Source organism: Sitodiplosis mosellana, unplaced genomic scaffold, assembly GCF_009176505.1.
Source record: "Sitodiplosis mosellana isolate CC-2019 unplaced genomic scaffold, AAFC_SMos_1.0 Smas_scaffold_1, whole genome shotgun sequence".
NCBI classification, from domain to species: domain Eukaryota; kingdom Metazoa; phylum Arthropoda; class Insecta; order Diptera; family Cecidomyiidae; genus Sitodiplosis; species Sitodiplosis mosellana.
Window position 1 is genome coordinate 8522522 of NW_022595244.1, and position 12600 is coordinate 8535121.

A 12600-nucleotide genomic window follows, 5' to 3' on the forward strand; every position below is an offset into this window, starting at 1 on the left:
TCTCTCTCTCTCTCTCTCTCTCTCTCTCTCTCTCTCTCTCTCTCTCTCTCTCTCTCGTGATGTTCATCTATTTGCATGTCAAAATTGGAACGGAAATTTAGTCCGATGCCATTTCCTTGGATAATAAAAATTCAAAGCGTCAAAACGAAGGGAAAAAGTGAACGAGAGATTGGAGTGTGAGAGATAAAGAGAGAGGGATAGGAAAAAAAATGCTTTCGAATTGAGGTCATCTGGTTGAAAAAAAGCTGCTGCTGCTACTGCTGCGACTGCATCCAAAGTCAAATGTCAAACGAAGACTTTTAGCTTTATGACTCGCTGTATATTCTTTTTAGTGAAAACTTCATAAAACATTGTTGAACGAGATCGAGAGTATTATATCAGCTTGCTCGGTACACCATTGCATAGAAAGAATGCTCGGATTGAGTTGTTTTTGTTGGTCTGACACGTGTAGCGTTTGTTTTTAAATCGCCCGATTTACAAGTTTATGCATATATTCGAAGCATCCGAATATAATGTCAGAACCAAAAATTTTGAGCAAATCTTGCACTGTGCTCCGAAACTGGAATGACGTCAAATCCTCCATTGGTCACAAGTGCTTGGAATTGTTGCTCATTTGCTTGTGGATGTGCATCACGGAATGCCCTTGGCCAAAGATTACTTGCTTCGTCTCAACAAAAGTAAATGTTCTAAAACCTCTAGCAGCTAGTCGATGCAGCCCCAAAGCTAAATGAAAATGCTTTTTTGGGAAATACTTGATCTGTCCATGGGAAGCGACGGTGTGTACGTGATTTAAACATAAAATCTTAATTCCTTTGCCCCAGAGAGAACGAATAGTTCTATCAATGTGAAAACTATTTGCCAAAATAAAAGATGAAAACAAACATTTGATAAAGTTGTCGAACATGTAACACGACAAAGCACTTTGCATTGGAACAGAATTTGGAATTCGATTTGAATAAATATTAAATGTCGAAACAAACCTTGTGCAAATCAACATGATATCGATTTTCACATCACATCTCGCAATCACATCGGTATGCAAACACTAAAGCCAAACTTTGTCTAACTTTCAATTGCGAACAAGCGAGCGAATTGATATGAATTGTCTGTGTATTTACGTTTAGTACATTGAACGACTGAAGAGATATGATGTAAAGACCGGATGACGATGTTTAATATCGAATTAGCAAGTTTGTACTCGTATGTTTGTGGTTGCACGTGATTGCATTGCTCAACATCCGGTCCGCGACATGAGCTCCATCGAAATCTCTATGTCAGCCCAGCATCAACACATATATACTATGTTATTATTGTTGAATTACACAAACTGCGCTAATTCCGCAGGCCAAATCCACTTGAAAACGATTTTCGAGGCCAAAATCTATATTTCATTGTTGGCCGCATTCGGATGAGTTTTTTCTCTCCCCCATTTTGATGCTAAAAACCAAATCCAGTTTGAATGACTGCGAATGGTATTTTATTGCTAATGGAAAGTCGCTGCCGTGTAAATAAATAATGAACTGGGCGGCTCCAATAAAGTATAATCCTCGGCATTTAATTGAAGGCATTTTCGATAAATCCATGGCAAATGCTTGTTTTTCAGTTCGAGTCCATTAAATATACAACCAACTAAATGTACATTTCATAGCCGAAATTTGCATGGCATTTAGTTCTGAATCAATTGCATCAAATGATTTCGTAATTACTTATATGTTATTGGTAGACACAATTCATAAACATGTACGCGCTAAAACAGCTAATCGATATGTTCTGGTTTTGAAATGGCGTTCAAATACATAAACTTGCTTTTGACATTATTTGCTTGGCAACGATTTGATATCAAAATAAATCATTACGTGGGAATTGCCGAATGTAATCGAACAACCCTTGAGCATAATGTAGTACAGCTGGATTCAATACGAAAATGGTTCGTTTGATTACATTGAAAAATAAATAGAAATTTCTAATTGACATATTCAAACATCCATTGCGAAGTTGATGTTCAGCATTCAATTTTTCTTGGATTGCATCAATGATTGAGATTCCGAAAATTGATGAATACTCTTGATAACTTTTGGTGAATGCATATCTGGTACATTGATATATTGAATCATCGTGTTAAATTCAATTGAGAGCAAATGGAACGATATGACTTACGAGCAATTGATGTTGATAATTGGGTGTTGGTGTTGACCATAAGATATCTTCATATGGCAGATTATCGCAAATTCATCGATTTCGGCATTAAATGGTTTGATTGACTCTAATCTACTTTCTCCTTTGAATGGTTTTTCAAGAACTAATAGTTTGCCTTTGCTCATCATATGATAAATTGTTGGTTCTAAAGTGAGAAAGTCCAAATGATAGAGCAGCCATCTAATTCACATTGACCTTGCTTAGATATGTGGGGTACAATAGCGTATGCAAATGTGCCGCCGACAACAACACACGTCCATGAATATCCCGTCACACAAAGATGGAGTGCTGCAGTCAGTTTATATACTGATGTCAGTGGCCAGTAATTTATGCGTTTATTAAATGTTTACGCTGCAATGATTTTCCACCAAGACGAATGATTCCGTGCCCGGTGAAGGATTGGTGTTCGTGTTTGCGTGATATTGCATGCGCTCCTTTTCCTACTACTATACATACTGGCTTGCATTTCAAATGGCTTCAACGTTGCTTATTTCATTTTCGGATGCGCATTTATTCGATGAAATCCATTTCGAAAGTAAATGAGACTCACACCACACGCTGGATTCATTTAAATGCCAATAAATGCACATTGTTGCTTCTTTTTTTTTCCTCGGAAAGATTTCCGTTTTCGATGGCGTTCAAAACTGAATAACGAGGTAAGAAGAACAAAATAACCCAAGCGCAGCAACATCTTCACAATGCCAACGATGCGTTCAACAACATGCCATTCAAAAACGAAAAAAAAATAAAACACATTTCGATCAAAAGGAATAAAGAGCGAAACGAAAAAAAGATAGAAGTGGAGAGAAAAAGTGAAACATACACACACCACAGCGTTCGTTCGGTTAAGGAAAAATGAGGTGTTACTTAAATGCCTAGAACACAAGTGATGCGTTCATGCATAGGACCAGGCAAGCATTTGGTGCTTTCTCAACGATGAAGAGTATGTGCGACGAGCATTACGCATTCATAATTAGGTAACGAACGTGCACAATAATCGGAGTGCAAGCTAAAGGCTCACTCACTGCGATTGCATGCAAAAGAAAAACACAACTGATTTCGAATTCAATTTCCAATCTGCTTTCCGAGCAAGAGATTTATAGACAGAATATTACCCTTTTATGGTCGAAACACAACCGGAGAGCAACATCAACAACAACAACAAAAAAACGAACAAAACAGAAACAAACGAGCCCTAAACAACACAACACAACACTGCATTCATTCATTCATTCAGTTAATTTATTTTCACCATAAATATGTGACCATGACCGTTTCTAAATCGGCATCGGATTGCGTTTTGGTTTCTTCTCTATTTCGGCTTTACACTTTGCATGTGCCGTGCAGTGCACGGCGTGCACAGTGCACACACACACGCTTCAATTGCAATTCAATCGGAATGCTCGGTTTTTGATCGTTGATCGTGAAACACGGTCATTATGCACATAGCAGCATAATTTTCATGAACGCAGCTCATAGACTACTCTCTTTCTCTTGGGTAAGAGGAGAAAACACATTCACATTGAATAAATTATTCACCTCACTTCCACCGGTTGCGATTCGCTCGGTTGGTGATTCTCACAAAAACCAAATGATACGGCCAAACAAAATAATCAAGCGAATCATCATTTTCACCAGAGAATGAGCGAATTAAAAATTGATGCGCTTTTATTTTTCGCCGTATTTCAATCTATTTCAATCGTTTCATATTCGGTTTGATTTACGGCCGGTCGCGACTAATTCTTTGTGTCGCACCGATGCGTGCCTGCGCATCCACCGATAATAATGATTTCGGACTTCAGTCATTTTCACAGCGCATTTTCACAACAACTAATTAGTTAGCCTCTAGTCTACGTGAGTGCGGCTATTTCAATTGGACGGTGTTGTTGTTTTTCGATTGTTTGGTATGCAAACCGTGACACACATGTGTTTTTGCCGTGATGATCGATGCTCGAACGCTCTGAAATCAGTTGTGTTTTCGGAAAAGTGTTAAAATTGTGTGCCGGACGAGTGAAATTGTTGTTTTGCTGGCTCGCCGCTCGTCGTGCCTAGACAAAATGAGGAACGCGAAAGAAAAAAATCCGTTTTGTTTTGACATGTGACACCGTTTCGGCTCTGTCTCTTTTTTCCCCTTGCTCAATGGAATTGCTTGCAGGCAAAGTGACGCGAGAGACCTGTCCGAGCCATCAACATTCTAATGTGTTTTTAAAAATAGTCTCGCAATCCGAAAAGTTCATTTCGAAATTGTCTCACTGCGTGAATGACATACACTGATCGCTGGCGCACAATATACAGGCACATTCTCCATTGGAATGCGCTAGAATGCGCGTATCAACGTTGGCTTCTATTATTTTTATACACACTGTTCAAAGTGTGGGCTCATCAACTCTATCAATGCAACTGACGAATATATAACTCACGTTGAATCTTTTCTCTCGCAACTCATTTCAATCATCGTTCGATGAAAACCATGTGACACAATATTAAATTAATAAATTGATGCTGACTTTTCATTTCCTTTTCATTTTCTATCGCACCATTTTCTTTCACAACTAGTTTGCGGCCGGAATTTGAGGAATCCATTTCAATTTCGCATTAAAGTGTATTATCTCATCCATTTCTATCATTTTTAACGCAAAATTCAATTAGTGAGTTCGTAGTGCGAAAATCGGAATCCTTTAATCTTTTGAGCCAGTCGGAGGCGAACAAATGTCAAATGTGTGTCATCAATTCATGTGAAACGTCCACATCCTTAGCTCATTAGCAATGTTGCCAATTGATGAATGGCAGCTACATTATTAGCGCTTTATTGAAAGGATCATTATTGAAAAATGAGATATTGCTCTCAGTTTCAATGTAAGATTAAATAAATGAAGACGGAAATCTTGAATGAAAGCTACGGATTACGAGTGAAGTCCCATTCATCCGATGGTGGTGGTGATAAAGAGAAATCACCTTTTTACGAGCTATTGGCGTTATTGAAGGTATTTTCACAAAAAATGACCATCTCATCTAAGATCTAATGAGGTTTTATGTGCGCTCGTTTTTTTTCTTCATACTAAAAATAAGTCAAGCTCAGACAACCGAACAGAAATGTGTGGCAAATTGAAATTGTCACATTTTCCAACATAGGCCATGACACACCAGATGTTTCTATTTTTCTAACCAACATAGAGAAATAAATGGAAAATGAAAAAATCAACTGAAATAAGCCATATTGAAAAGACAACAGAAATTGCACTATTGACACCAAATCGAAGCGAAATGGAAAACTCACTCGAATTTCTGTCCGAGACTGGGTTTTCATGAAATTGACAACGGTTTTCTATATGTGACATGGACTTCGATAATGGAATGGATAAGTGAACAGACAAAAATCACGTATAATGTAATGGATCAGAGCATTAACATATTGATTCAAGTGTAAAATAGTGAGTGGTCCGGATTAGCCACACTTCCATTTTGTGAGTAGCAAAAATATAAACGAATTCGTCAAGATTTCCATACCAAGATCGAATTGAGACTGCTCATAAAAAGAAACAGATTGGTTTGAATGCATAATAAATAATGGAATTGGGCATGAATTATGGTGACAAATGGCCTTCGTTGCTTGGTGTATTTTTGCATACTTTGTTGCTGCTTCTGTTTTACTTTTCCGTACACATCGTGTCAAGAGAAAGTATCATTAGTATATATTAGCTTAGATCATCATAAAAACTCATGAAACGCGTAGAAAACCACTTTTTGAGACACTTTTCCGTTCGTGTACCGTCGTCATTGTCGTCGTTGTCGTTGGTGTTTGTTAACACGATAACTCAAAAAATAATTGAGATAATCCAAATCTGAAAGTCCCAAAAGTTTTGTATCCGAAAAACTTAGTTTAAGTTCGAAGATGAGCCATTTTCGATTTGATCTCGGGGTACTTGCCCTAAGAAAAACCTCAAAAAATTGACACTTTTGTATGGGAGGTACCCGTAAATCGACTCCGGTTGGCTTCAAATTTTCTGGAATTTCATTTTTTCAAGAAAAAAAAGATTCTGAAATCAATCGAAATCGATTTACGGTATCCCATACAATTTTTTTGAAATTTTGACTAAAATTACCGATTTTTGGACCATTTTATATGGGAGGTACCCGCTTATCGATTCTGATTGGCTTCAAACTTTCTGAGGTTTCATTTTTTGGAGAAAAAATAAGATTCTGAAAGTTTCATGTTGATCGCATTTGCAGAAGTTTGGTTTTTGGCCCTCAATTTTTTCCAAGAAAATTTCGACAAAAATTGAGGACAAAAAATCAAACTTCTGCAAATGCGATCAACATGAAACTTTCAGAATCTTATTTTTTCTCCAAAAAATGAAACCTCAGAAAGTTTGAAGCTAATCAGAATCGGTTTACGTGTACCTCTCATACAAAATTGTCGAAGTTTTAGTTGAAGTGACCGATTTTTTAATTTATTTTCTTTATTATATTTTCACTGCCTTTATTTCAAGAAAATTCACAAAAAATAACTTAAAGTACCTACGGACAACGCAGGCCAACGGTACGGAAAAGTTCGGGATTACCAATGTAATTCTTTTTATTTGTTTTATTGTTTCTTTCGGTCGGCGAACAATAAATATTGCTATTTCTGTGTCGAATCGACATTGCAAATTGTAAAAAACGCCAACACTTGGAATGTAGAGCGTTGCCCCAGTGATACTGGCGGATGGAACATCAGTAGTCACAGCAGCAATGGCAACGGCAAATAGTTTCCTAATATTTGATCTAGGAGTAAATCGTAGTGGAATACAAGGCAGCAAAGATAAAAGAAATGTTAAATGAAAAATTGTGATGGACATGAACTAATTTCGTCCCGTTGAGAGTCTATCGCTTCCGCTTCGCAGCGTGTAGACAAATTTGAATCAAGGGACAATTCTCATTTTCAACGAGTCAGCTGTGAAGCGAGTTGTGTAAGAGAAAATTGATGAATTAACGCATAAATCACTCTCATTTTGCCAACATTTTCGCTTTCTCGTTGTAATAAAAAGTGATTTCGGCATTTTTTTATTCTATCAGCCATAAGAACGGCAGAACTAACATTAGCATAAGCAAGAATATAATGAAATTCAAACAAATCAAAGCTTGTGAATGACGAACGCCACTAACGTGATACTATATACTAGCTGACGATAGATGAGCTGACGAGAGAGAGAGAAAAAATAACGAAAATAAAACACAAGATAAACATTTTGTGCGAATTGGGGAACGGCATAATTGAGTAAACAATCGAACGGTTGCCGGAAAACGAGAACAAAACAACTCCAAAAGTGAAACGCAAGTTTCACGACCCGAAAAGTCACTTATTTCCGTGGAAAATGGAAGTCAAATAAGTGAAATCGTGTGTGTGTGTGTGTGTGTGTGTATGTGTCGATCGAATGTTTGTTTTGTTTTACGCTTGTGACTCAAACTTGATTATTTTTAATTTATTCGCTAACGGCACAGCACAGCATGGAATACTTTTGTGAAGACGCACGTGATTCTCATACAGCCAGGAGAGAAAAACGGTTTGTTACACTTGCGTCGAGATAATAATAGATTGTGTGTGACTCGGTGCGACTTGTTTGATCAAAATTCCCATTGCTGTTGGGCATGAAATGTGTGAGAATGTAGAAAACCACTTACCTGTACATCAAAATTGTGCTGTTGCTGCAATAAAGCGGCCGATGAGTCCATCGAGTTGTGTCCTTGCGGTTGGTTCACCATTTGCGAATTCTGTGTGTGTGGGTGAAGGAGGAATATGAATTTCGTGTGAATTTTCTTCGGATAGCAATGCCGTGCCTTGCAAATTGGGCGGTCGGCCTCTCTCTTCCCCTCTCTCCCACACCGCAATGGCATCAATATTCGTCAATTTGTATTATTAACAAAGTTCAACATTTTGCCAGAGCGTTGCGATAGCAATAATTGCGGTCGAGTTTGTATCGATCCATGCTAATTGCGGAGCAGATTGTTGTACTCGTCGGGTTGAAGGGGATGAACATCGAATGAAAATGCGATTAAAAAGATTAACCAAACATTGATTCATTTAGCCACTATCAAGTGAGACCGTTCGCTAATTAATACAGCCACACGAATATGTGTGTGTGTGTGAGCCTAAGCATGTGCCGTCCGCATAGGTTTCAATTAGAAACTGTAATTATCCATTTGAACAATCCAATCATTTGTAATTGCATTGCCTTTTTGCACTTAGTTGAACACCAAACGAATTATTATCCCGGATGACGATGGCCGATCGATAGAATATGACGCACGTGGAATTGTACTCAAAAGCCACAACCGGAGAAAATGAAATGGCACTCCAAACGCAAAGTCATTTATTTACATGACCGGCGAGGGAAATGGTCAAATCTCTGTGTTTAAACTAAATGCTTGGCAGAATATAAAATAGAGTAATCCTATTTTTCTTTAAACCACTGGGTAATGCTAGCTCAGGAAAATATCAACCCGCAGACGGTTGTAATGATTTATTATCCGATACGGAATCTGACAGGAAGGATTCGCATTTCCAAAAAGTGAAATAGAATTTTCCTTTTGGGGAGGGAGACGAAAAGAGTTACTTGCTGTTGGTGTTGGTCGCACTTGCTAGTATGGTATTCGACCAACATTGCTGGTGAAATGGGAAAGAGAGGAAGAGAGAGCCAGAGCGAAAGAAATGCGTAACCTGTCTGGCAGGCTAGTGATCATGTGTAAATTACGAGTGAAAATATGATAAATTATACCTGCGGCACTTGGAGGCCACCATTCATAACTGGTCCTTGCATCTGATGATGAAGTGGTGGATGATACGGCATGTCCATGTTGGTGTTCGTATTCAGCATGTGCTGAAAGTGTTGCTGATGGAAATTGTTTGTGGTCGGATCGAGCAGCATTTGTGGATTGCGAGATATTGTTTCATCGGCTGGTGATGGTTGACGTGAACCAGGTGTACGGCTGAAAAAGATATGAATCATTGAACATTGAGCATTTTATTGTGCAAAAAAACAACAACAACAACAACAACAACAACAACAACAACAATGTTAACGGCTGCAATCAAGTGGTAGAGCAAGTAAATAAAACACGTCTGGTTTAGTTGAAATGTAGACTGTAATTACCAGCGCTATCTCTTGTTCGTTATTAATAATAAACCTTGTCTATTTTAGACAAACAACAACGCAACTATTCAACATCGACTTCATTTTTGCCTATTTAAGCTAAAACTTAATTAAGGACAATCGCAAATATTCACATTCTACGTATACAATAGATACCCGTTTGCTCCATGGGAATTATTATATTGTTTACGTTTTCTGGTAGAATAGAATAAAACCACACGTCATCTCTTCATTTGAATAACCGAAAAATTCTTTGTTTACACATGACACCACATTTATGTTATTGTTATTTTCGTTGTGGAGAACGCAGCATGTTTATTCAGAGCAAAAGTCGAACTGTTTGTTGCTTAGCCCATGCACACACCACGTCGAACGACATCTAGCGATTTATTGGTGAAACACATCTGCTCGGGCTCATGGCCAAAGCTTTTGTGCTCGATTGTGAATACCATTGTGAATGAGCTTTGCAAAGCACATCAACTTCATCGAATGAAGTTCATACTCCATGTATGGAATTACGTATACTTTTATTTTTTATTCATTTTCTCTCGCACATAAATCAATGTATAACATAACATGAAATGGGATGCATTCATTGAGTCCAAAAGGAAAGTTAATATTTTTTTTCCGTTAAAGCCAAATATTTTACCAGTGAAGATGCTAATTTTCAATATTTTAAATTAACAAACATTTGGCAATTAGAATCTTTGGCAAAATGGATGAAAAGCAGTTAATAAATCCTCAGTCTCTTTGCTTATGCGCTCGTTTATTGCTTTGCCGGGCTTGGTATTTTGATCGAATGTAATGAACACAAGCCAACGAGACTATTACACCAAGTTTCAAACCATTGCGTCTCGAGTTTTCACTTACAGCTATCAAGATGCATATAGCCGTAATTTCGTTGTTGTCGTTTTTATTTGCGCGTTTTCTCTTGTACTGTGCTATGCTGTGCTGTACTGTGTGCCCTGTTATTCCGTTCTATTCTGGGTGGAAAAGTTATTTTCCACATAGTTGTCACATCGGCTTTGTGCAAACATGGATGAATAAGTATTTGTATTGAGCGCATTGCACCCATTTGGAATGGAAGCGTCGCCAGTGCAAATTGCATGGGGACAACTGTAATTTGCATTTTGTTTATTCTAAGAAAAGAAAATGCGAATTGTGTGTATATGCATTTTCTGGTTTTAGCATGATGGAGAGACGAGTGAGCTACTGTCAGCCGCTTTGGCTCATCGTCACTGCTAAGCATTCACTGTGTAGGGCATTTGTTTGTTTGCTTTTCTTGTATGTGTGTATTTCATTCACATGCAATTGGGATTTTTCTTTCTCTCTCTCTCTTGTTTTTCCAGCCATCAGTCGACACGACCCGAGAGAGAGAGAGAGAGAGAGTGGGCTCAAGATAGAGAAAATTTATGTTATTTGCGCGGATTGAATCCAATTAGCATATTTGCACAGCGTTGATTTCGCTCAAGTCCAATTGAAACCACATTTGAATGAGGTGTTAATTTCACTACCGATTAAATCGTCGTACACAAAATGCTTGGAGAAAACAGATCACCCAATGTTGAACGTAAAAAGCATGCGAATAATGCAGAGGGAACTGTTCAGAGAATACGACGACAGCAGCATGAGCAGAGGAAAAAGAATAGGGAAAAAAATTCAACAACAATTCATTTGTCTATTGCGGCATGGGGAAAAGTGTGCTGGCAAGTATGCTGAGCGAATCGTGGTAAAAATTGAATCGATAAGGTGGCAGCAGAGAAAAAAAAAACCTTACACGTCATGCAAAAATCTATTATGAGACGAAAGATTATTATTTTTGTTGCTGAGTTCGCAGTTTTACAGCACTTTAAACGTTGCCACTCAGCTTCTCCTTCTCCTTCTTCTTCTTCTTTTTGCTCCCGAGTCACTCAAGAGTACGGATGTATCTATGCATATTACAAAGCACCTCGGTATATGTAGTAACGATCGTTTATGGTAGCGCACAAAAAAAAACTGTTTTCTTCGGGCGAACGAAAAAAATATGACTTAATCGCTTTCATGAATATGTCGATGTTGCTTTGTGCCTTCGTTGCAGCGCGCACACACACGGTGACTCGATTTAGGGCTTGGTTATTTAGTAGAAAAAAACATTTTAATATCTTGAATGCGAATATGTGAATGGGATTGTGATTTATGAGTTTGATTTCGTGCACATGATTTGTATGTCACACACACACATCGAATCGTTCACATTGCACAAAACCAACAGCGGCTCATAAATCGAATGCATTTTCTCAAAAAATGACATGAAATGCTAGCGTCGAATAAGAATGAAAATGAAAAGCGATCGAAAGAGCGGAAAAAAATTCCATCAAATTGTCAAATCATTTTGTAATTTAATTCAACATCTATAAAAAGCGACAAAAAATGTAGTCAATTTGCTTGGCGAATCAATGAAGAAAACGAAAATAAGATTGAAAGTGATTTATTTTCCAGAAATTGATCGAGATTCTATTGGCGACGGAAATAAAAAGTGAAACGAAAACGAGAAAAAAATGTCGAACATCGATAATCGTACGCAAAGAAAGTCGGATTACATAAGCCCCGAAGAAAATACTCAAGAATATTGAGTAACCGTACGAAATCACATTAAATGAATTTAATTACAGGTTTAATATAAACAGATAGAATAGAGAGAAAAAACAGCGAGATAGAAAGCATCTCTGCTTAGGCATCGTCATGAAAACGTGAAGTGGAACATGACAAAAAAGAACATCGCACTTCATCCGATGTGCAAATAAACACGGTTTAGAGTTTGTTAATGATAATTAAACGTAAATAGTACATATGAAGGCACTCAGAGTGCAGTGCGCCTGTAACACTACACAGTCAACTCAGTATCGGATCGGATTAGCTCGTGTGTGTGTGTGTGTGTGTGTGTGCGATCAAGAGACGTGCGACAGCCCGTCTAAATGCTAAAACACATCACATATAGATTCTCTGCATATAAAGATGTAGCTAATAAGGTCATTAACTTTTCGCAACGTTCTGTACTCGCATATCGCCTCCAATGGAATCGATGCACAGCTACAGCTACAACAAAAAAAAAATAAGTTCAAGCTAGTCGCGCTTTTGACATGCACATGTGAATATTATCGACTTTGAATTAACGAACGCTGTGTGATTTTTGTGATTGTTCGCTATGCCTCCCTCCTTGCTCTCTCTTTCTCGTTTGCTCTCAAATGCTCAAACACATCCATTCAACGTTGGAATGACGTTGATATTATCCAAG

The 12600-nt window shown here is 37.9% G+C and overlaps 1 protein-coding gene across 7 annotated transcripts in view; it reads right to left on the reverse strand.

The window, feature by feature from the left end:
• LOC129573597 (maternal protein pumilio-like) overlaps positions 1-12600 on the reverse strand; it is a 190465-nt gene that overhangs the window by 142264 nt on the left and 35601 nt on the right. For all 7 annotated transcript variants that reach the window (XM_055454380.1, XM_055454344.1, XM_055454362.1 and 4 more), the window contains 2 exons: positions 8952-9162; positions 7858-7947 (listed from right to left, as the gene is read on the reverse strand). In XM_055454380.1, coding sequence (XP_055310355.1) covers positions 7858-7947; positions 8952-9162 — 301 coding nt within the window. The remainder of the gene's footprint in view (positions 1-7857; positions 7948-8951; positions 9163-12600) is intronic.